The sequence below is a fragment of the Vigna unguiculata genome, chromosome 8 (assembly GCF_004118075.2).
Source record: "Vigna unguiculata cultivar IT97K-499-35 chromosome 8, ASM411807v1, whole genome shotgun sequence".
Classification (NCBI taxonomy): Eukaryota; Viridiplantae; Streptophyta; class Magnoliopsida; order Fabales; family Fabaceae; genus Vigna; species Vigna unguiculata.
In genome coordinates this window covers 12503330-12529041 of record NC_040286.1, presented here as the reverse complement: position 1 = coordinate 12529041, position 25712 = coordinate 12503330, and the positions used below count along the sequence as shown (strand labels likewise).

Here is a 25712-nt window from a genome sequence, read left to right as displayed (position 1 = left end):
CTTAAGGAAAAACGTCTCCCTTGCATACGGTCCAAGCTTTCCTATAGACCTTAGGCAACACTCGCGCTAATGTTGTCATCATCATTGCAAGAATCAACAACTAATGACAGCAAAACTGCATCAGAGAAGACACGGTGACAACAATGACTGTAACAACACTGATGACGTGGTGCAGCGAGAAAGGATAGTTCAGTCTTTTTGTTGTAATCATGGGAAAGCAGGAAGCAAAAGCCAGAGAGGAAGAGTGAGAGACTTGAGTTATCGACATGGCTCAACAACCAATAAATCTACCTACATTTCAAGGAAATTAATTACAAAAATGGTAACAGTAAATAGGATATTAACTGATCTTGGGAGGGGGACTGCACCAAAAATATATAAAGGTAAAAAACTGTAAAGAGGAGATTCTGTTGAGTAGACATCCTAGTTGATATCACGTTAGCTTGACTGCTCAAGACCATGAAGAGAACTTGGCTGAATGTTTGATTTGGGGAGAACACCTGCAGACTGCTTTAGAGACCTAGGCTTTTCACCTCGCGAAAAAGCCGTCATCTTCCCAGGGCGAAAATGATTTCCTTCTAAACCCTGTTCAGGCCTTCTCTTTACTTTCTTCTTTACTAAAACATCTTCATCCCCGCCATCATCCAGAGAACCACTAGAACTTCCCTTTGCTTTTTCTTGTTTTGAACCATTCAAAGAAGGATTGTACACCCGTGGAGCGGCAACTGTAATAGAAACTGCCTTGTTTACTGAAGTATGATTAAGACTGCTAGAATCTGTAGCTAATCTCTCTCGCATGGGCTGTTGCGAAGTAATTGGATTAGCATCCAATCGAGCATTCTCATCTCGTCGAGGTGCAAATAACTTATTCTTCTTAATTTTCTCCCGATCCTAACAATATGAGGAACCAGTGAGATACAGATAAACTAAAAACATCATCGCCACAAATATCAAATCCTGATTGTCATGAGTGCATACAAAGAACAGAAAGCAAGTTCCCCAATTCTTCAGAAAAATTAAAAGATTACTGTTCCTATATATACATAGGCATTTGCAGACTAGACTTATGGTATAATGGTAGTGAAAAAAAACTATTAAATTTCCAAAACTCACAGCGAGGAAAGGGTTCTTTTTAAAGTGATTTTAGAATATTACTACACAACATTAAAAGTTATTTCATTGCATTGGGATACCTTATGTCTGATGTGCAGTGCTCGGCGCCTCTCTTTTGACCTGCAAATTGCACGCTTGATTCCATGGTTGTCCATGTAACCAGTTGGCCATAATTCTGCAAGCTGAAGACAATGGATTCGAAAGTGAGAAATTTTTTTCATCTATATCTGTATACAGGGGATTCCCCTTTTCTGAATATACATTTTCTTTTCAATTTTACTATTTAAGTAACTATTATTTTAAACTAAAATAATTACATTTCCATTCTATTTTTATCTTTTAAATAACCGTTAATTTAAATTTAATTATTTTAAAATTGAAATAATTATTTCACTATTTTATTCTTTTAAATTACTATTTATTTAAGTTCAGTTATTTTTTTAAATTAAATTAATTATTTACAATAAAAAAGATGACACATGCACGTAGTAAAAAATAAAGATATTAACTTCGATACGAGAAACTACAATGCATATAAAATACAGTCACATAAAGTAACACAATCTTCAGAAAAAGCAGCATCATTTAATACGGAAGAGTGGAAGAAAATGGCAATCGAGAAAGTTTCCATGCATGAAAATACAACCGATAATCCTTTTCTTTTCAATGTTTCAACATAGCTATCAATATAGATATTGATACTTAGCAGTCAAACCTCAAATTATAGCAGGATAGTGGATAAAACGATCATTGCTGTTCTATTTAAATTTATCAAACAAATATATTATTATTCATCATTATATACATAATTACATACATAGTGCTAAACAAATACTTGTAACTGATATTTCTTGACATATTTACAAAATACTAGTAACAATCAATCCCAAAGTAAATAAAAAAATAAAGGACAGAAAATTTGTTTTGTCAGAAAATAGACGCAAAAACAGAGATGGGTGTTGCTGAAAAAAGTGCCTTAGAATGTTTCACAGGTTTGACAGCACAGCAGAACAAAGACCGAGAGAAGAAAAGGGTTGTTGACAGAGAGAAGTGGAAACGTAGGAAAAATAAGGGTTATGGTTATATATGTTGTCTGAAAATGGTTAAAAAACCCTAAAGAATGTGTAGCTTTTGGAAAAAAAAGAAAGAAAGAAGGGAATTCAATGGTTTCACTGCAGACTGCAGTGGTGCCATAGTCCAGTGAAAACCTGCTTTTCTGCATCTACAGAATTCTACTGCAATTGTGCACTATTGGTACCTATGGTCTCTAAAACTTGAAAAGAAGGGATAAAAGTTATTTTAAATAGTACTAATTTAGTAATTTTAACATAAACAAGGATATATTGAAAATAAAATAAACCAAATCAAACCTACAGAAAGTAGGTACTGAAATTAAACAAAAAAAAAAGGAAGATAAACATAGCGATAACACTAGCAATTTATTAACTCTACTAGATCAATAGAGAGGAAGACAGAAAATTTTAACCACCTCAGCATACAACTTTCTGATTCGCGGACCGGCATTTTCATCTAAACCCTGGAACAATTGCGAACAAGATTCATTAAGGACAAACATCAACAAAGCAAACAGGATCTTTCCCTCCTGTAATCATAAGAAAAGCAAGGTCAAAAAAATAAATATTCAAAGCTCAAACTTCTGTACATCAACGAAAAGGTCATAGAGATCACAAATCCTGTCTTCCAATGCAGTGTCCATACTAAAAATGTTTTTAGTTGTAGCTTTTCCATCAGGACCCATTTCTTTTTCCCCAGATGCTTCAGCTTGCTGCTGTAGCTGAAATGCAGGGAAGACATTAAAAGGCACGCCATATTTCCTGAAAAATTGCAATCAAGATGCAATGCAAACATGATAGGCCAATAAGACAAGTATATATAAAGGAAAAAAGAAAAAAGAAGGGCTGTGGAAAGTGATGAAGTGCGTAGTGGGTTTGAAAGACCAAGATCGTGGAGAAATGGGGAAAAGAGGGATCAGCTGGCTTCATTGGAAGACGAAAAAGGATTGAGCGTAACAGAATGAACGCCTGGCAGTAGAGGAGAGGAGAGAAGGATACAGGAATCTCACAACGAGGAGAGAGATGGGGTATTTGGAGGAGGCGGACATTTTCTATAGGACATTATTGTGGCCAGGCTGAGTGAAGGAGTTGGTCCTTCAGTAAAGGTTTTCTTTAATTTTGGCTGGTTACTCCATATTGTAAGGAGCAGTGCTCCATTCCACCCTGCACTCATTTTCAACATCTCTGGGATGCTATGTTTATTTTTCTATGGAATAGAATCAGCCTAGCGATTAATTCTACCATCAAAATTATGTCAGTTCATTTCCAGTTTTTAATTTGGGGTCCTATCAAAACATCAAGAAATATTGCAAGAAAAATAGATCGATGGTTGAATTAAATAGCCAAATATTTGTTTATAGATCAAAAGTACCATTATTTCCTGAAAAATTGCAATCAGGTTGGATTGCAACCATAGAGAAATTTAGCAAGAAACTACATTGAGTGTCAGAATTACAAATTACAGTTAATGAAATCCCTTTCCAGGTAAATGACTCATCCGTAAGTAACCATGCCAAAATAAAGGTCTGCATATAAAACTCAAATGAATTAAACCCATAAAAAGAAGCATCCACAAGAGCGAAAATATTACTGCCATATGGGGGAACCAAAAAGGAGCTACATGAACCAGCTAAACAAGTAACTACTGAATGAATGGAAAACTGAAAATATGACACGGTCAAAACACAGTTTACAAATATTTGATTTTGATACGCAATAAATAGCAATGGTAACTAAAATAAACCTTCGATTCCATGGATGGGACCTGCATCTTAATCATCTCAACAACTTCCTTCTTTATCTGTTGAAACCTATCATCTTTCTCCTGCTTTGCAGACAAACCCATACTGATCATAATTTTTAAGTTTCTCTGTAGCAGGAAGACATTGCATGAGAAGATAAGTCTCAATTCAAGCAATATTGGAAATTAAACCTACCTATATAATGATGTTCGTAGATATAAAATATAAATTAAGAGAAAAATAGTTGCAATACGATGACCACAATGACATGCAATAAATAATAGGTGGCAAATTACTATTATTTGGATTGGATTGTAAGAGAATAGAGTTCAGAGTTGAGTATGTTCAATACTGAAGGATAACTTGAAATGTAGTTATAGACACCACTTGAAAATTAGAGTCCACAACTGCTAAAAGATTAATTTTGTAGCGATGGGAATAGATATTTTTATGTGAAAAATCACCAGCTTGGTTTCTAGTGTTAGCGTTTAAAAGGAACATTTATGTGATTATAATAAATAAAGAGCATGTGCAGGTGCAAAACATTCTACAAATTTTTTCTAAAGCTCGAAATAAGTTCTTTCTCACGGAGGCAATACAACTTTACTCTTCCTAAATTTGTTTCTGCAGATAAAAAAAATGTGAGCTTGAAAAAATTCACAAACATGATCAATTGCAATTAGTGTGTGCTTAGTTTAATTTATTTTGAAGGGATAATTACATATTTTTTCCCAGTATATAAGAATTTTTTAAAAAAAAACTAGTATTTCTCAAAAAACTATCTATACCAATCTTGAACTAAAAATCTCTTCAGGAAGACCATCTGTCACTCTGGAGTAAGAAAAAATGTCTAAAGCTAATAAGTACTTGATTCCTGAAGGGAAACCAGATTAATTAAAATGAAAGTTGGCAAACTATCAATTAGAAATAAGACTTTCTTAGACACAGAAGTACACCATATCAAGCAAAAAAAAAACAAACAATCTTCATAAGGTCACAATGGGTCACGGATGTATTTAAAGCCTAAATATGGTAATGCATAATCACATCCAATAAATAAATAAATGAACTACGATTGTATAGAAGTTCAGTATGGTGGACTCGACAGAAAGATATGTGATTTGCGAGATACAATCTTAAGTTTCAATTTTCATATTGAATATCACGTTGGGATTCAACAACCAACAGTGAAAAAGAAGTCAGCCATCAATAAAGCTCCTGCCACGCATTGGGGGTATTATGACCGAAAACTGAAACAATACACACTAAAGGATTACCGGTCATGTTTATCAAGCTGAAATACCTTTAGAGTTCTCAGTTGAATCAGATGCCCAAGAATACTCATAAGACGGTTAATTAAATCCTTTGATACTTTCCCTTGGCTTGCCTGCTGCATCAAAAACATATGGTTAATATTACTATGTGATAAATGTGCTCTACACTATTAGATTCAGTGAGGTTGAAATTTTTTTCTTAATGCTCTTCCTCCCTCCCTCTGTCTATTCTAAGAGAAATTCAAACTGAGAAGATTGCGAGAAAAAAACTACTGTGCAGATCTAGAAGAAGTAGCATGACATCACAAAAATAAATTTCCATTACTGCTAATCTAGCCACTTTAGCAAGTTTCAGCTTTATGTCTCTAGGCAATCTCCGTTTGACAGCCTGAGGTGTGTTATCACCCTCCTGGTTTTCCATAGTTGGTGGCCTTGCTGTATCATTATTAAAAAAAAAAAAACTCGCATTAGCAAAAAACTTCCCACACTGCTAATTTGAGAAATGTAAGCTTAAAATATTTTCTGAACTTACATTCCGTGACTATCTTCTCCAAATCTCGAATAGCTTTCTCAAGCGTTGTAATTTTTGGCCTAGCACTAGAACCACCTTTCTTGAGCACATGTTCAGATTTCTGCATAAAAGCTTCAATCAAGCTCTCAACTAATACAGCATACGTAACAGACATAAAACAGTCCACTTTCACAAATTTTGTATTCAGAAGTCATAGTAATAGGAAAATGTTATTCCACCAAGTGCCTGCAACACGGATAGTATAGTTTGCCAAAGCTTCAATTTAAATCTCTCTTAAAGATAAACCAACCCTGTATACCAATATCCCTTAAATAGAAATTATTTTAAATGAAAAAGGATGCCCTACAACAGCCAAGGTAACCTGTCAAGTGTACTATTGAATCAATAATGCTACAAAACTAAAAAAAAAAAAAAAGTAATGGGGAGTGTTGAATTTGACGACGCACACAAAAAAGAGAGGAATCAGTAATGAATTTCTACTTATTAATTGTCACATGCTGTGAAATGTGGCACTGTTTAGATCCGAGTGCATGGTGAAAGTTGAATTCCACAATAACAATAAGATTCAATGGCAGATAGAACCCATGGGCCACCCAAAAATTTGCATGAGATATTAGGGTCTATATCCTGAAATATTTTATCATCTTTTCCATAAGATAAATGTCTTCCTACACCCAATCAACATCCAAAACAGATTCTCCCTCCTTGTGGACCCAATATTGTCTAGGTATCTACCATTAGTCACTTGTTGCTCCTACAATACCAGTTAATCAACCTCATATGACTCCAACAGCATATGAAAACTTTAACAAATGGTATGAGACTAGCAAATCTACTAGTAACGCTCCTTGGTGACACATACCGGAAGTTCATCTACTTGTCTCCCTCAATCTTCTTCTCTTATTCCTCGAGTCATTGACTCTGGTGCAACCGATCATATTTTTAGTATTCGTTCTCTTTTTTTTTTTTCTGTTAATACTGCTTACAATTTGCATTTTATCATTGGTGCCAACTGTTTACAAACACAAGCTTGTTGCATTAACTCTACCCCACACCTCCCATCCCGTTTCTTATTGTTAACTTTATTCCTCATGTCTCTAGTTGTCCTTTTAATTTAATGTTGCCACTGGCTTGATCAAATCTCACGACATTATCTCCACCTACACTTAAAATGTGAGTGACATTATCTTAACTATCTCCTCTCATCACCATTGGTATATGCATCTATAGTCTCTCCAATGATGGTTCATGAATAATTAGGATACTCTGGGTTGACAAAATTGTAGAACACAGTGCCAAGTTTAAACATTTGTCTAGTTTGAAGGGTAAATCATGTAAACTAGGAAAACATACTTAACAACCTTCTCCTTGTGTTCTTAATAAAGGTGTTATGAATCCTTTTCATTAGTTCACTTAATTGTTAGGCTCATTTTCGTACTATTGCTCTTTCTAGTTTTAAATATTTTCTTACCTTTATTTTTAATTATTGTATGTGTACCGGGATTTGATTCAATAAGAATCGATTCAAAGTGTTTCCTATATTTAAAACTTTTTCTAATGAAATCAAAGCACAATTTTTCTTATCCATATGCTTTTCACTACAACAATTTCAAGAATATTTGTCAACTTTTTCTAATGAAATCAAAGCACAATTTTTCTTATCCATTTGCTTTTCACTACAACAATTTCAAGAATATTTGTCTCACCAATTTTAGCACTTCTTCATAGTCACTTTCCACACTATTTTGGGGGGATGTTGTCCTAATAGCATGATATCTCATCAACCGGATGCCATCATATGTCCTTAATTATCAAGTAGCCCATTCTATCTATTGGAAGTCCCACATCGACTAGAGATAAGACAATTTCATAATATATAAGTGAGGTGCAAACCTCACCTTAGAAGCCGGTTTTGTGAGGTCGGTTTTGTGGGGTTGAATTAAGCTTAAAACCCACTTCTAATATTGTATCTAAAGCTTAAGGTATTTTTTGGCATTTTTTTTCGTCGCCTCATTCGCTGCCTCCGTCGTCGCCGGAATGTCAATTCCAACCTGCGACCACACAGTTCTAATCGCCCCAGCCAGGCAACCTCAATGCCGCTAGAATTGTTGCCATCGAAGCAACGACGCTCCCTCACGCGTCGTTCAAAGAAACGCCTCCTCCCGTTTCGCCGCCGCACGAGTAGGCGTGTCATCCACTGTCTCCGACAACGATCACCTGCGCCGGAATCGTCTCGTTCTACTCTTTCTGGATCTGATCTTGTTGATTCAATCAGACCTCTTTGGTATTTTAGGGTTTTTTTCCGCTCTCTTCTCTTCCTCCATGGCGTCTTCCGCTATCTCTTCCAGTTCTAAAATCTCTTCTAGTGTGTCTGACCCGTCCATCTACACTATGTTAATGTACACTTATCCATTGACTAGTTAACTGGCCCTAATTATGCCACATGGTATCAGGGTCAGGTTAGAGCCTATCCTAGCAAAATTTCTTGAACGTTCTGTTCCACCCGCTATCTCAGGCCGCTATCGGATCACCCATTTCTAGTCCCACGCACGAGATGTATATACCTCGGCGTGAGGGGGTGTGTTGGAAGTCCCACATCGACTAGAGATAAGACAATTTCATAATATACAAGTAAGGTACAAACCTCACCTTACAAGCCGGTTTTGTGGAGTTGAGTTAGGCTTAAAACCCATTTCTAACACTTTCATGTTTCCTCATTCTCCATTATACAGTCTTCCTACACAATTTTAGTACATGTTTCTTATATTACCTCAGCAGGTCAAGATAAACTTTCTCCTTTACTCATTCAATGTGTTATCCTGGGATATCATCATCCTCAAAAAGAGTATTGTTTTCTTTTCCTGATCTTAATAGTATTTTGAGTCTACTAAGGTCTCTTTCTTTGAGTTTGTCCCATATATACACATGTTCCTTCTAATGAAGACATGCAGTCACTTTCACCACCAATGGCCATATCTCATAGAAAATATACTTTGGAGATTCTAGAAGAACCAGGGATGTCAAATGTTGAGCCTATGGCACACCAATGGATCCATTTCTCAAACTTGTACCAGACCAAGGAGAACCATATTCTAACCATGGGAGATACAAACTGCTATTTAGTAAGTTAAATTACCTCAACGTGACTCATTCTAGCATTGCATTTGCACTGAGCATAGTAGTCAATTTTTAAACATTTCCGGTCAAGATCATTCTGATGCAAACGTAAGACTTCTAAATCATAGTGAGAATTCTCATGGAAAAATGCCTCATTTATATGCATAGCAAGTCAATTTTTAAACTCTCCTTGTCCAAATCTCTAATACTAAGGATGCAGTCCTATTATGTTCTAGTCAAAGGTAACTTGATATTGTGGAAAATTAAGAACTCAAATGTTGTGGCAAGATCATGCACCAGCCAATGGAGATTCATTTACAGTTTGCTCTAAGAATTGTGCAATATCTAAAAGGGGCTCCAGGCAAGGGACTTTTGTTCAAACAAAATGGAAATGTAAATCTTGAAATATATACAAATGATGACTATGTTGGGTCAATTGTGGATAGGAGATCAACTACTTTATATTGTACTTCCTTGGTGATAATCTTGTAAATTGGAAGAGTAAAAGATAAAAAGTGGTGGTAGCAAGATCCAGTGTTGAAGCAAAGTTCAGGGCAATGGCATACGGGATAGGTGAACTACTATGATTGAAATTCCTCTAGGAAGACTTAAGAATAAAGTGGGCTGGACCAATGAGATTTTACTGTAATAATAAATCTGCTATTAGCATAGCCATAATCCAGTGCAACATGATAGAACCAAACAAATTGAAATCGATTGACATTTTATTAAAGAAAAATTAGATAGTGCTCAAATCTCCATTACAAATGTCTCCTCAAAACAACCTTGCAAACTTTCTAACAGAGGGGTTGAATAGCAACAACTTCAAAAGCATTATTTCCAAGCTAGGAATGGAAAATGCATATTCACCAGCTTGAGAAGGAGTTTCAACAATCATATTTTATCATTCCATATTAAACAGACTATAGTTAAAGTGTACAATGTAAGTATCCCTGAATCATAGGGATCTAACTATATCCAGAATAATGGATTTGATTATATCCCTTAATCATAGGGATCTGATTACATTAAGTTTTGTTATTATATTTCTAAATTTAGATGTCCAATCTTGTATATACATCTTATGTACTCCTAACAATAAAATTATTCTATTCTACTCTAATATTTAACTGTTATTAGTCAGTTCATGAAAACTCCTTGTACTGATCATTGAAACTTTGCAATTTGTATTCCAAAATACCTCAAAAGATTCTGGGATAAGGTCTATTATATGAGGATGAAGGGAATACCCATATGTTTGGGCATTATTATGTTGATTAGGTACGATCACTCTAGAAATCCAAAAAGCTAAACGTAGTTGTTTGATCAACTGTTGAAGCTAAATATAGGACAATGATATCTCGCACTTGTAAACTTGTCTAGGTAAAACAAAACCTCCAAGAACTAAAATTTTGTGAGATTAAGCAATTGAAGATGTTGGGATAATCAATTAGCTCTCCACATTACTTTCAATCTTGTATTCCATGAGAGTACCAAAAACACAGAAATTGACTAACAAATTTATTTGAGAAAAGTTGTAGTCCAATAAAACTTGTACTGGAATTGACAGATAAATGATTAGCTTGCAGATGTGCAAACAAAATTTGAGAGGGCCTCAAATTGAATTTAATTGTTCAAAGCTTCATACAAGTAATATGTATGCCCCAACTAGAGAGGGAGTATTAGAATAAGCTTTCTTAAAAGTTGTACCTAGAATCCTAGCGGTGTATTTACTTGTTTTCTACTCTATTCTCTTTGACTGTATCTCAGATTAATCTACAGTTTCTATATAACTATTAAGAACATAAGAGAGACTTGCACAAGCTTGTCTAAAATATCTGCTCTCTCTTTTTATTTTTCTCAAATACATAAAGTGCTTATTTGGTGGAGCAGTTTCGTGCGCTTAGAATGGAGAAGCCTTTTTAATTTAAAGCTGAATAAAAATAAATAAATAACTATAAGTGCAGCAGACAACCTTTTTATTGGTATTCAATGTTTCATTAAGTTATATTTATCATACTGCAAATACAATAAAACCAAAGAAAAGCAGTTAGATAAACTTACTGGTGCATGTACAGCAATTTTTCCCGCAGCCAAGTTTAGATCTGGCAGTTCCCGGATGAAATTTTTATCTTTTGACTGGCCAGTGTTTTCTAAATTGTCAACACTACTTGAGGATTTTCCAGGTTGGGATTTTGAATGTGCAGATAAATTTTTTTCATGGTACTTGTGATGAGAAATATCAACCAATCCACTTGCATCTTTAAGTTTGTCACCAGTGTTCTTAGACTGAGACATTCCAGTCTTCTGTTTATCAGGACCTTCTGCAGCAGGAGGATCATTATTTGATACTTTTAAACAGACAGGGGGGTCCGAAATTGGTGTAGCGTCAGCAGTTTTCCTTTTCAAACTAATTCCAGAGACATCCATTTGCTTCTGAAATTTCATGTCTTCATAATGTTCACCAGGTACGGCAAAATTATGTGAGGAACTGAGCATGTTTTTCACAGGTAATGATGCAGTCTTCCCAACGGCAGTCTTTCGCACTTTTACAAGTTTATTTGATACATGACCATCAATATTTTCTCCAGGATTCTTTGATATATCTTTTCGACGCCTTTTCTTTGCTTGCTGGATAGGTAATACTGGAGGTTCATTTCTTAGAAAGAACAAGAGAAAGAACAAAATCAGGAATTTGTATGAAAAACTTAAATACTAAAGTATACAATATAATTGATTCAAAATGTTGACACAACACATGTAGAAAAATGTCACAGGAATAAACATCCAACCACAAGCCAGAAAAATAATGCTATGAATATTCAACAATAACATACAACCTTCATTTCATAGTTATCAATCTTAAATTTAAGAATGTAGCAATCAACCCCAAAATAGCTATGGTGTGAGGTAGACCCTCGCTGAACTCTGAGATACAAATTAAATAATTTATACAGCCCTTAAATAATTTAATAGCAATCGACACTCCCAGCTTGCACACAGCTCCCCCTCCTTTTTCTATTATTTTACTATAATGAAAGCAATAATACATAAGAACACATACTAACAGTGCTATCAAAATTAGATCCTGAACAATATCAGCAACCCCAAAAATGATTTATGAAAAACATATTGCAAGCTATATGTGTTATGGCTGAAGCATCGCAGACAAAATGAAAAAATATAATTATAAAGCTAAAACTAATGAAAGAGAACCATATAATTAATAATAATATTATGTCTAGAAATTAAAATAACAATAAAATTAAATCAAAACACCACCAAATTGAAGTTTTAGACTTAAACTAACACCAAAATATAAGATAAATGTCCTAAATTTCCATTTATATTTTTGGATGTTCATGAACTGCCTTGTTCAGTTGCCATTGGGGATGTTGGAAAATAGGTGATCAAATGTTTCAGAGAATCCTTAGAGTGGAAAAGAAGAAAAGAAAAATTTAGGGAGGCAGGTGGCACTGAATGAAGAGGAAGTAGAAAGAAAAAAATTAATAAAAGAGGACTTGCAGTGGACTTAGAGGCGACCATCAAGACAGTGTAACAGCAGGACGGTGGTGGTGGGACAGCGACAGCACTTGCACTGGAACCAAAGGAGGCTAAGGGTGCGGTGCTTGAGGCTGAGATGGGGTGTGTTAAGTTCAATTTCTGATGTCGATATTCAGGTTTGGGCAACCCTTAGTTTCAAAAAGAATGACCCAACATGCATTAGTGCAAACTTAGAAACAAAAGAGAAATAAAGATAGGGTTTTAAATGTGTAGACTTGGTCGGGTTAGGTTGTCTAGAAAAAGGTTTGATACCTTTGTTCATTGTTATTGTTCAATAAATGATGATCAGAGCATTCACATATAATTATTACTCATAATTACAAATATCCTGTTGCCTGTTGTCTAGTTTATGAATATTATTAAATATAATTAAAGAGGACAAAGCAATTCATGATTTGTCTCGCTTATTCTGAAGGGAACCAAATAATGTAATTAAGGAAATAAATTATTTCCTAATTCACGCTAGTCATGCTAACCCGAGACTTCTTCCTTACGCAAACCATGATTGCACAGTTCATGATTTCATCCATGGCCACTTTGAGTTGCCACTATACGATGCCCCAAAGCAATCATTATGAGCTGCCTTGCAAAACCCACTTTGAGACTACGATATTATGGCAGCCGGCAAAAAGTCCACCATCAAAATCTGCCATGGCTATTTTCCGATAATGACCACACACCAGTTTCGGATAGCTAGCATTACACCCACAAAGTGAATTGTTTCGTAACACAAAAATGGAAGGTCAACAGCAGCATAATGGAGGTCATAGAGAGTATGGAGCAACAGTTTTCAGCTAGGCTTCATAGCTATAAAGCTCGGATACACCTCATAAATGGTGCATCCCTATGTCCGACACATATCGGTGAAATGTCCAATTTGAAAGACGTTTTTTTTTGTCTCTAACATAATTTTGACATAGCTCCAACACAATGTTAATAACGACAAACAAAATGATTTTATAAAAACCCATAAACTTGTAAACTTATTGTATAAGCTTCTATTATGAGATTCTAGAAATAAGGAACAAATCTTATATGATCACTATTTTTCGCCATTTGAATATTAGATAGATAGATTAGATTCATTAATCTTCTTTATAGATGATTTTGTATATGTAAATACATAATGATATGATATATAGATTTTGTCCCGTATCCGAGTCTGTGTCGTGTCCAATGTTCATGTCAGTATCCGTGCTACATAGCTTCATAGCCACATTGCTAAAACATCTAGAAGCACGACTACAACCACCCGGCTCGGCTTCTCCAACCAAAATTACCAAAACACAATGAAACAAGGTATGTTGTGCGCTCTGCCCTGATAGAAACTACTTTGGTGGCTATTGATAACCTTACTTTAACCAAATAATCTTTATTTCCACTCTATCTCACCTATTTCTCTTCTTTTTTGTTCCCTTCCTTTATTTTCCCTTTCTTTCCTCTATCCAACACCTAAAAGGTCATATCCTAATCAAGGATCCAGCCATCCATGAAATCATCCCACCCATTTCAGAATTCTATGAATTGTATGAGCAGAAAACAATTGATCAACACACACGCACACGCCCACGCAAATAGATATATATTTAGTATTATACCCATTGCCTTAGAAAAGAAAAAGTGAAAACACTTCCAAAATTACACAATTTACAAAAATAAAGAGATAGACACAAAGAGGACAACCCAATCCCTGAGACTCCCACCCAATCCATGAGGCTATTTCTAGGATTTGAACTGGTGACCTCTAGGCTACAAGGCAGCAACCTTGGTTTGCACTAAGGCTAGCCCTCATAAAGAAAAGAAATTGATATACAGAGAAAATATTCAAAAAAATCACTTACATGCGTTCCAATTTCCCCCTATTTACAAAGAATCCATCATGCTTGATTGCAGAGTTATCAACCTCAAAATACTCATCCTGCAGAAAGAAGAGTTAAACTAATTAAAAAATATGAAAGGTGAAATGGTCACAATATAGGACAATTAAATTCCTGTTTTATCATCAATCAAAGGTCAAATAGTCATAATGTCATAACAAAGCAAAATGGTATAAAAGACACCAACCAATTCAGCATCATCAATGAAAGAGTCTTCTGTATCATACTGATCATCAGGAACATCAAGTAGATCCTCCTCATCACTGCTATCCTTACCCTAAAAATGATTTGGTCTCATTATTCCCAACATGGAAAACAGATTGAAAAAGACTAATAAAACTTACATATGCATCTATGATATGAATTTACAGTATAAATCAATTCATTTGTGTACAGTGCATCCAGTAACACTATCTTGAAGCAATACACCCATACCATGTAAAGGCGTTCAATCTTTTCTATTACAGCACTGAAACGATTTGGCTGAGGAGCGCCTTGTTCTTCAGTCTCCTTAGGTTGTCCCTAGAAGTGACAAGTTTATCAAAATAATGAAGCACAAAAAAAACCACACACCACTAAAAAAGACAATATGCAGATTTCTACTGGTTTATTAATTCAAATGAATATAATGTTACATAAAACAAGATAGAGACAATTAAAGGCTTGATCACCTTGTCTATAATAATTTCATGTCACAAATAAATAGATATGTGTTTGGATTTGCATCTGGGACACACATGTTCATGTTAAATCAGCTAATCCGTGTAGAGGCAACATTTGACACAATTATACCATGCCAAAATGCAAATTCAAACAGATATTAAATCAATATGCATAATGCAGTCAACCTTACAATTTCGATGTCAAATACAAGTACTTCCGACTTTTCCATTCAAATAATTTTGCGTAAGAGAAGCACTACAGCACAAACAATTCTCCTTATACATTCAAACTAACAAGTTTGAAGTCAAATACAAGTACTTCCAGGTGCAATTTGACCACAACGAAACCCTTTCAAACAGTTTTTCCGTAATAACAGTTATACATTCAAACTACTAAATTTGAAGTCAAATACAAGTATTTCCAACTGCAATTCCACTTTGGCCGCAACAAAAACCTTTCAAATAATTTTCTATAAGAGCAGCACTGCTGGCACACACCGTTATGCATTCAAACTAGTAGAAATCAAATGCAAGTACTTCCAAGGAGCACTTTGACTTTGCCACGGCTAAAACCGTTTTAAATATTTTTCCACAAGAGCAGTACCACGCGGAACAAAAAGTTGTCGCCATGCATTCAAACTAATAAATTGGAAATCTAATCCAAGTATTTCCAGGAGCAATTCAACTTTGCCATGACAAAACCCGTTCAAATAATTTTCCATAAGAGCAGTGTCACACAGCACACACCGTTATCAAACACGGAGAAGAAACACGTACTTCCCATTTGGCAGACAATTATTTAACATTCAAAAGAGGAACCTAGATTGTTAGACAGAAACAACTTAAGGTCGGTCACGAAAGTTTTGGCAGAATATGTTCCCAAAACCTAGCCTTACCCAGACCCTTATTTCAGTGCCAAAGAATAAACAATCACGGGTCAGTAGAAAGCCACTCTTGCAAGTTACAATAAAAAACTATCATCCATAAATCACAGTAACCCTCCCACATATTGCTATCTACTCACCGAATAACAATGTGCGTACACTGAAGTTTCAGAACCACACCACCAACGCATACCCGTAACTATTCGGAACCTAAATTAAAATTAGAAAAAGAGACTCACCGGAGCGATTCTGGCCTCGAGCGCAGGGTTCCCATTGGGAAGGTAGTCTGGTGCGGAAGTGGGTCCCTTATTGTTAACCTTATTGGTGTCTTTCATCAGCTTCTTCCACGACACTATGGTGGTCTCTCCCGGCCGAAGCTCCACTGTGAACATTTGTCGGTCGCCTTTCTTCACGAAGGACGACGGAGCCCTCGCGGACGACGACGAATCGCCGCCGCCAAGAGGAGCCGTATCCTCCGCCATCAAAGTGATTGCCGATTGGCGAATTTATCGGGCGTCGGTGCTTGTTTTCGGGGAGAATTGTTAGAGCGCGAGGAACATTCGGAAACAGAACGATAAGCCCTAAATTCTGGAAAGAAGAACAGAAACAGAGAAGAAGAAGAGGAAGAACTGAAGAAGCGAATTGGGATTGCGCGGGATTCAAAAAATGAGAAAGGGAGAAAGAAAGATAAAAATAAAAGAAAATATTATGAAAAAAGAGACCAAAGGAGAGGTATTGTGGATGGGTTTAAGTTTAACTGCTATTTCGACTCGGTTGTAAAAATTTTCCAGTCCTTTTCTTTTCCGGGAAAGCGACGGAGGCAAAAGGGATTTGGGGCGGGGAATGGTATTTGTGGGCCGCATCATGTGCTCAATGTAGTGTTTTTACTGTATGCACTCCCTACTTTTTAAAATTGTCTTTTATGTTTTGTTTTGGATTTTTTTTATAAGTCATTCAACCACCAAAACTCCTATTGATACTTATTTTAAAGGCTTAAATATACATTTGGTCCCTATTTTTGTTGATTTTATTCAATTTGGTCCCTATTTTCGTTTTATGTTCAATTAGGTCCTCATTTTCGTCAAATTGTGGTCAATTTGGTCCTTTTCACTAACGGTGTTTAAATAGTTAACGTTTTTTAACAGTACATGCCACGTGTCAGCTCCTGGTTTTTTTGATTTTTTTTTTAATTTTTTTTTAATTTTTTTTAAAATTTTTTTAAAATTTTTTAAAATTTTTTTTTAATTTTTTTTTAATTTTTTTAATTTCAAAAAAAGTGTCCACGTGTCAAGTCACAATTGTGCCACGTGTCAATTTCTGATAGTATTATTTTTTTGTTCAATTTAGTCCCTATATTTGTTATTTTTGTTCAATTCAGTCCCTATATTCGTTATTTTTGTTTAATTTAGTCCCAAATTTTGTGAAAATAGAACCATTTAATTTTTAAAATTGACATTATTATTACTTATTTTTTAAATTTAATTATAAATTATAATATTTAATTATTAATTGAATATAATTCTTAGATTCAATTGTTAAATAGAATATAATTATTTAAATATTATTAAAATATATTTATTTAAATATTATTAAAATATAATTATTTAAATACTATTACAATATAATTATTAAAATTTTAAAAATATATATTAACATTTGTAAAATTTACATTTAAATTTAAAGTATTTAATATTTTTATTGCATTTTAGATATTAAAATCTAAAATATTTTATATGTAAATGTTAATTTTACAAATATTAGTTTATTTTTCTAAAATATTTTGAATATTTAAAATATTTTTATATATCAATTTTAAAAATATTTTAGAATATAAATATTAGAAAAAAAATTAATAATTATATTTTCATAATATTTTAAATAATTATATTCTATTTAGAAATTAAATATAAGAATTTATTCAATTTATAATTAAATTTAATAATTTATAATTGAATTTAAAAAATAATAAATTTAAAGATCAATTTTAGAAAAGATATTAATATAATTTGTATAAAAGATATTAAATTTAGTGTCAGACTAAATTGAACAAAAATAACGAATATAGGGACTAAATTGAACAAAAATAACGAATATAGGGACTAAATTGAACAAAAATAATAATACTACCACAAACTGACACGTGGCACAATTATGACTTGACACGTGGACCATTTTTTTGAAATTAAAAAAAATTAAAAAAAATTAAAAAAAAATTAAAAAAAAATTAAAAAAAAATTAAAAAAAATCAAAAAAACCAGGAGCTGACACGTGGCATGTACTGTTCAAAAACGTTAACTATTTAAACACCGTTAGTGAAAAGGACCAAATTGACCACAATTTGACGAAAATGAGGACCTAATTGAACATAAAACGAAAATAGGGACCAAATTGAATAAAATCAACAAAAATAGGGACCAAATGTACATTTAAGCCTATTTTAAATATCGGATTTAGAGAGAATTGTTGGAGGTGAAGGTTTGGTCGAGGTTCAAGTTAACTAGCTTTTTTTTGAGCAAGTTTTTTTGTTTTTTAAGAATTTAAGCAACGTTGGAACTAACAATAACTTTTAAGTAATTTTAGGATTATGCAATTCTGAAAAATTTATAATAAATAATTTTATAATAACTTAAGTTAATTGGACAATTTTAAAGTCTTTGAACAATTTAGAATAATAATTTTATATTTAATATAGTTCTCAATTGTACAATCTAAAAAGTCAATCATAACATTCTAAATTATACGATTCAAGTTCATAATGAGTTGAGTTTTACTTTGCATGATATAGAAAAAATATTTGTAAAGATATTTCTTGTATACACAATATTTATTTCTCTTTTATCCATTATAAACTAAAAATATAATTTTTAACAAGGGTTATTTGTTATTTTTGGCATTTCCGGAATTTTAACCTTGCTAAAGGAGTGACAGGCGGTTTGCTTTTTCTCTAGAAAAATCAGTATCGTTAACAAATTACCGGTGGTTTTCACAAACCCCTGGAATAACAATATTTACCGGTGGTTTGGAACCTCTAGTATTTACCAGCAGTTTGGAACCCCTAGTATTTACCGACGGTTTTGAAACCCTTGGTATTTACTGACGGTTTTGAAACCCCTAGTATTTACCAGTGATTTTAAAACCTATGGTATTTACCGGCGATTTTGAAACCCTTGGTATTTAACAACGGTTTTGAAACTCCTTATACTTTGTAGGAAATTTTGAAACCTCCATTAGTTATCAACAATTTTAAATTCTTTATGATGTATGACAGTATTGAGAGTCCATTTTTATTGTTTTTTACCCCTATTATGCAATTCATTATTTATTGATGTTTTTACTTATGTTTCAAATTCCTTTAATTTTAATTATTACACTTTTTTGATGGATATAATTCCTAAAACATATGATATAAGTTGAAGGTAAATAATAAAGATTAAACATTCAAACTAAGGAAATATTACAATATTTTTGTTCTTATAGTTATAAAGTCAAACATATACTAAAAATAGATATTACCGATGATGAATGAAACATAGGAAAAATCTTGAGACAATTATACTTGATAATTTTGTACAAAGAAAATCACCATTGCCTTCCTTTCATTCACTAATGATATTAATGAAAAAACCTATTTTAAAACCTTGATATTAATGTACTTATTCACTATTACTAATGGTAACTTAACTTTTTGTCAAGTCACTCACGTGAGAAATTCAACCACTCACCAATCAAATTTTCTCATGCATGAATTTTTATCAAAAAGGCTTAATTAATTAGCTTTGTTGGTTTTTGCTTTCTCTTTGTTTTTGAAGTTGGTGAACCATGGTAAATCAGAATGTCCCATAATTGTTGTCAAGTGAAATGCCATCCCCCAGTTTGTGCATACCTTTTAGTTTAAAATAAAATTAAAAAATAGATCATGAAGGTATCTTATACATGCTTATTATACATGAATAACAAACTAGAATGAAGAAAAAAAATTAGGAAAGGATCAATATTTTTCATATTGTTCTTGCGGAGAACAAATAAGAGAAGTTAGACACAAATATCACCTTACCTCAATCCGCAACCTCTCTAGTTGGCTTCTCCTCGGCCCGCGTGAGTCATTTGCTGGTATCACGGCTTGGACCCATGAGGGGTTACCTGCGGAGAAGGCTCCGACGATCAAGTCAGCTAAAGATTCTCAAAAAGTCAAATCTCGTGATTAAGAGATTAATGAATGCGTACCTTTAATTGCTGGGGTCCATGCGTATTTATAGTTTATTAATTATGTCTGGTCATGTCATGGGTTGGGCCATTGTTTGGGTTATAAATAGGTTTAGGCCTAGCCTAGGCCCTTAGTCCAACGATTGTGGGTCTTAGGGCCCCTATTCTGAAATACTCTAAGTTTGGAAGTGTTGATAGATTGTCATCCTGTCATTTGAAGTAGACAGTCCAGGCCGCTTATGTATGTTTATTCGCTTTGATTACTATTTGGAAGGTCTTACTTAGTCGGGCTGAGCCGCGTAGTTTGATCAGGCCGCTTAGGTATAGTACACCAGTCCCCCAGACCTTGTCGGTGGAGACATATCGGTAAAGGATGAAAAGTGTGAACAGTTTTATTGGGTCACCGCCTAGGTGTAGTATACTAGTCCCCTAGCCTTTAAGTGTGATGAACAGTGTTAAGGCTAGGATCGGAATAGGTGATAGTAGGTGAGAGGGTGTCAAATGTCAAAGGTCTAATCATGTGGTGTTGCCGTTTGGAGTGTTGTGATGCTTTGAAACTTGTTGTGACGCTTTGCCTAATCGTTGCTTTTGGCGGGAAAAGTTGAAACGTTTGGGATGTTGGTTATAAATACAAGTGCGAGTGAGAAAAAACTTTACTTTGGTTCATTTGCAAGAAATTAGGGGGAGTTGTTTGTCTGCGTGAGATCGTGTTTGATACCTTCATTGTTTCCATCGCCTTCTTATTTTTAAAAAGAAAAGGTATGTCTAGTTATAGTGATAGCGTTTCCTTGACGAGTTCGGGTAGTGGGAGTGGGCAGTTATGGGATGGAAGTAGTTAGTCGACTAGTAGTGATAGGGAGCAAGTGGGAGGTATAGGTAGGATTCCTATGGAGACGACGACTGAAGTTAGGGAAGATCCACCAAAAGAATTGGCGAAAAGCAACTGGCCGGCGAAAGCAAGATATGAATGGGTTGCGAAGGATGTGAGAACACAATGCTCATTGTTCCAGTGGTTGCGATTGTTGAAGTCGTGGCTGAATTGCACTCCCATATTTGAGAGGGGTGCTTGAAAGGATATTGTATCATTGGAGAGAGTTAGTGTCATCGACTGTGTGTGTCACGACCGAGAAGAAGCTGCCGAGGAGTTCTTCTATGTGTACATGTGTCACTTTTCACAATTGCATATTAGGTTGTCGTTTGACGAATTTACTATGGAGGTGCTGCGATTTCTGAATGTTCCTCCTACTCAGCTGGATCAGAACAGTTAGGCATATCTGCAAGCGTTCCGGGTGCTATGTAAGGCGTTGTATTTGCAGCCTTCTTCGCGCTCGTTTCTTTATTTCTTTGACACGAGGCCGAGAAGTCCAACAACCTAGTTGTCGCTCATAAGTCGACTAGGTATAAATAGGTTTGATGCATTCACCCAGTCCTTTAAACACTTTAAGGATGGGTTCTTCAAAGTAGTGGTGAAGTAGGGGGGACGTTCGCACTTTTATACTAACGATGGGGTCACTAGGTTCCCTTTTAACTGGACTGACAATCCCTAAAGGTATAAAGGTATGACGAGGGAGGAGTTGTCGGTGGCAGACAAAGAGGTGGTGGATGTTGTGATGTAGTTTAGCAATAAGATGCCCACTAAGGGCTTAGTTAGGGTTTATAAATTGGTTCATCTGATTATTGATATTAAAGGTATCTTTTTGTATTTTTGAGTGTTAGAATGTGTTTGAGTTGACTAATCGGCATTTGTTGTTGTTTATAGGTCACATGGCTCAAATGGGGAAGAAGAATTTGACACTCTTTCAGATGTTGAGGAAGGAGAAAGCAGTGAAGGCAAAGGCTGCCGGGAGCATTGAGGTTCCCAACCTATAAGAATCCTTGGTTGACGTGCATGTGCACGGGGGAACAAAGAGAAAGGTTGAGTTACCGGCCAGACCTGACAAAGGAAAAGATGTGAAGAAATTACGGGCTACTTTGTTAGCGTCAGGATCGTCTTCTAGCGGGAAGGGGCCGGAAGCTGGTTTGATAGAGTTGCGAAAGACCGTTGTCCAGCATGATATTGAAATAAACCTATCGGAAACTCTGTTGAACTCGATTGACAGTATGGAGCCAAACACGTTGGTAAAGGCTATAGTGGAATTTAGCAGTAAGGCGCTAATATTGGGGCGCAGGGTGGGGTCCTTGTATAAGAGAGAATTGAAGAAAGGAAATCGATCGAAGTTGGAGGAGCTGCAAGGGCTAGTTGACAAGCATGCCAAGGAGAAGGAAGATTGGGAAAAAGAGAGGGCAGAATGACGGGAAAAGAGAAAAAGGCTCGGGACCTGGAAGGTGCGTTGTTTGGATTTAGAGGTGAAGTTTAAAGTCAAGAATGTTGTTCATGAGGATGATTACGACGAGTTGAAGGAAAAGCATGAGGGCTTGGAAGTTGAGCTGGAGGACCTCAAAGGTTGTATAATTCAAGAGCATATCAACGGGTTTCAGAAAGGCTTGAGGCAGGAAGCCTTTTTCTGTAAAGATGTGGATGCGTTGGATGAGAGATTTGATGTAAATAAAGACGTAGTTGACGGTGAACTTATAAGTGAAATCGAATCATGTCCTGAGGAAGAGGCTGAGAAGATGGCATCTAAGAAGATTGCGGTTGATGGGGATGCAAATCCTGAAGAGGCCGTTGTCGTGGAGGGTGGTGATGACCAAGCAGCTTAGGATATAGTTTTTATGTTTTCTATTCGCGATTAATCTTAAGTATGTAATAACTCGTACACTATTTTTTCTTTCTTTCTAATATGATGCATATTCTGGATATATCTGTTATGTGGTTGTTGACGATAGTATATGTTATAGGAACGCGCTTGTTGAATGATGTTGATCTGATTTCGTTATATATCTGGTGCATCGCCCAGAGAAGATTAAGGATTCGTACGAGGATCCTTGGTAGTAATGTAACCAATGACTGATCTTCTTATGTTGATGCAACCCACCTAGTCAGAACCACAGTAACCTTTGAGCTTGATCTCAATGTTGTCAGCAAGGAAGATACATTATCTTGTAGTGCACTTTAGATAACAAAGAATGCGAAAAACATATTGTTGATTGTCATGGCCTCCAAAATAAAGTAATAAAATTAAGGATGAAAAGGGCAGCTTCATGGACAACATATTATATTTTTAAATTAAGTATGTTTTTGGTCTCTTAACTTTAAGTGAAAATTGGAATTAGTCTCTCTTTGAAACTTTGGTCCAATTTAGTCCTCCAACTTTATAAATATTTAGTTTTAGTCATTTTAACCAAAGTTTGTTAAGTTTATTTAACATTTTAAATGTGTTTCATGATATCATTTGACTTGTTTATACCATTTGACATATTTTCGCTTCAATGTTAACTAAGAATGATGAATTATAATTTTATGGTAACGGGAAAGTTATTACAAAGGTAATGATAGTTAGAAAATTGATGGTTTAATTACTCGGATGATACCCACTTTGGTGGAGATGTATCAATTTGGTACCCTCTTTTAGAAAAGTGTCAATTGCATCCCATATTTTGAAAAAAAGTGCTTCAATTAGGTCCATTTCAGACAAAAATTATTAATGCCATTAATGGCATGCCACGTGTCAGTTTGTGGATTTTTGATTTTTTTTAATTCTTTTGAATTTTTTGAAAAAGAAAAATTTAAAAAAAAAATGCCACGTGTCAAGTCCCTGGTGTGACACGTGGCATTGTCAGTGCCACGTGTCAATGTCTCCTTCAGATGTCATTGTGTTGATTTCAAATCAGTTCCTATATATATGTCTTTTTTATTCAATTTAGTCTCTACTTATGTGTATCTGATTCAATTTTGTCCCAATTTTTTTAATAACTAAAATACTTTTGTAATGCATTTTTTATAAGATTAAAACTAATTAAGTGTAAATATTTTTATAAAATTAAGTATTAATACTTATATTGTTTCTCTTTAATTTCAGACCAAATTTATTATTTGTATAAATGTTTATACTAATATTTTTTATTAAAAATGACTTTTTAACATATTATTTATTAATTACTTTTTATTAAGTACTCATGTTTTGTTAATTATTTTTTTTCAAAATATAACAATATTGTCTTTTACTAATTTTAAACCAAAATTGTTATTTGTGTGAATGTTATACTAATATTGTTTTTATTAAAAATGACTTAATAAAATGACTTTTACCACTAAATTTTAATATAAATATCAAATACTTAATTTTTGTAATAATTTTATACTTAATTAGTTTTAATTTTATAAAAATGAATTTTAATTATTAAAAAAAATTGTGTCAAAATTGAATCAGAGATACATAAGTAGGGACTGAATTGGAATCATTGAGACATATATGAGAATTAAATTAAAATTAACACAATGGCATCTCATGGTGACACCTACCCGTGGCATTGCATTGCCACGTGTCACACGAGGGATATGACATGTGGCATTTTTTTTATTTTTTTTTCAAAAAAAAATTAAAAATGGTTAAAAAGTTAAAAAAATAAAAAAACCACATACTAACATGTGACACACCGTTAACGGTGTTAGTCATCTCTGTCTGAAAGAGGCCTAATTGAAGTATTTTTTCAAATGTTGGAATGCAATTAACATTTTTTTAAAAACGGGTACCAACTTGACACACCTTTATCAAAGTGGGTACCATCTAAGTATTTAAACCAAACCAAAATCGATAGTGTTCTATGTTCTTAACGAGATTGCATGTATAGTGTTTGTCATTAACATATTTTAAAACAGTACTAGTGATATTTGGTCTTAATAACAATTGTCTAAATCTACTAGTAAATTATTTATGACTAATGTTTTACCCATAGTTTTCAGGATTGTGAACAATACATTTAACGGGTTTAAAGTGCTAATAAAACAAAAATAAAATAAAAACATCAATTTTTGTAGTGCATTAAAACATTGAGATTATTACTCTAAAAGTTGTTGAGGAATAACACATTTTAACTATGAAGATACTAATAGCGTTCCACGATGCGAGTTTAAGGAGATGATTTTCGTCCTATGATAGAAGTTGGTAATATTAGACATATGGTTTTACTTATTGGAGAAATGTAGTTAAAAAAAAAAACTGCCATAATATAAGTTAATGTAATGTCATTTGGGATGAAATAGATTTGAAAGACTGATTTTATTTCACACATCAAAACTTTTCCTAAAATACGTGTTTAGAATTAAATTAAATAAAGCTAATTAAAGTAACTAATTATAATTGATTTGATGAATTTCTAGATTGTTTGGTTACATTCACATATAATCCTTCACTATTACCTAGCTTACAACACAATCTCAATTATTCTAGAATTTAGTAAAGACACATACCAATATATATATATATATATATATATATATATATATATATATATATATATATATATAATTTATTTATTTTAACTAAATTTATTATCTCATTTGTTCTAAATTTATTTTCTCATTTATTATTATATTTGATTGAGTTAGGTTTCTGCATATACTATCGTATAATGAACACATAAGAAAACTTTGAACAAATGTTTAAATTTGGTAAATCATAGTATTGAAAGTATGAAGTATAAACAATAGGAAATAAATCACACAATGTAAACAATACATAGGAAAAATGTTCAAGTCAAATAAGTTGATGAAAATAAATAATGTAAACTA

At 33.9% G+C, this 25712-nt stretch overlaps 1 protein-coding gene across 3 annotated transcripts; it reads right to left on the bottom strand.

Annotated features, from left to right (window-relative positions):
- Nucleotides 1–288: 288 nt before the first annotated feature.
- LOC114194752 (ubinuclein-1-like) lies at nucleotides 289–16661 on the bottom strand. 3 transcript variants are annotated; one of them, XM_028085143.1, is made up of 13 exons: nucleotides 16078–16659; nucleotides 14728–14814; nucleotides 14480–14569; nucleotides 14257–14333; nucleotides 10916–11510; nucleotides 5735–5834; nucleotides 5528–5637; nucleotides 5232–5318; nucleotides 3931–4056; nucleotides 2777–2908; nucleotides 2603–2650; nucleotides 1194–1295; nucleotides 289–891 (listed from the first exon to the last, which is right to left on the bottom strand). In XM_028085143.1, the coding sequence occupies exons 1-13, from the start codon at nucleotides 16318–16320 to the stop codon at nucleotides 439–441; spliced, it is 2250 nt and encodes a 749-aa protein (XP_027940944.1). In that variant the 5' UTR covers nucleotides 16321–16659; the 3' UTR covers nucleotides 289–438. The 3 variants fall into 3 exon arrangements, with proteins under 3 accessions (XP_027940944.1, XP_027940945.1, XP_027940946.1); XM_028085144.1 differs by having other exon boundaries at nucleotides 5232–5315; XM_028085145.1 differs by lacking the exons at nucleotides 5528–5637; nucleotides 5735–5834 and having other exon boundaries at nucleotides 16078–16661.
- Nucleotides 16662–25712: the final 9051 nt, after the last annotated feature.

What these genes read in the sequence shown, in the direction of transcription:
- LOC114194752 (XM_028085143.1), bottom strand. Translation starts at nt 16,320, where the DNA reads ATGGCGGAGGATACGGCTCCTCTTGGCGGCGGCGATTCGTCGTCGTCC. An exon ending in TCGAGGCCAGAATCGCTCCG is followed by an intron (nt 14,815 to 16,077) that starts GTGAGTCTCTTT and finishes TGTCACTTCTAG; the next exon opens with GGACAACCTAAGGAGACTGA. An exon ending in TCATTGATGATGCTGAATTG is followed by an intron (nt 14,334 to 14,479) that starts GTTGGTGTCTTT and finishes TTCTTTCTGCAG; the next exon opens with GATGAGTATTTTGAGGTTGA.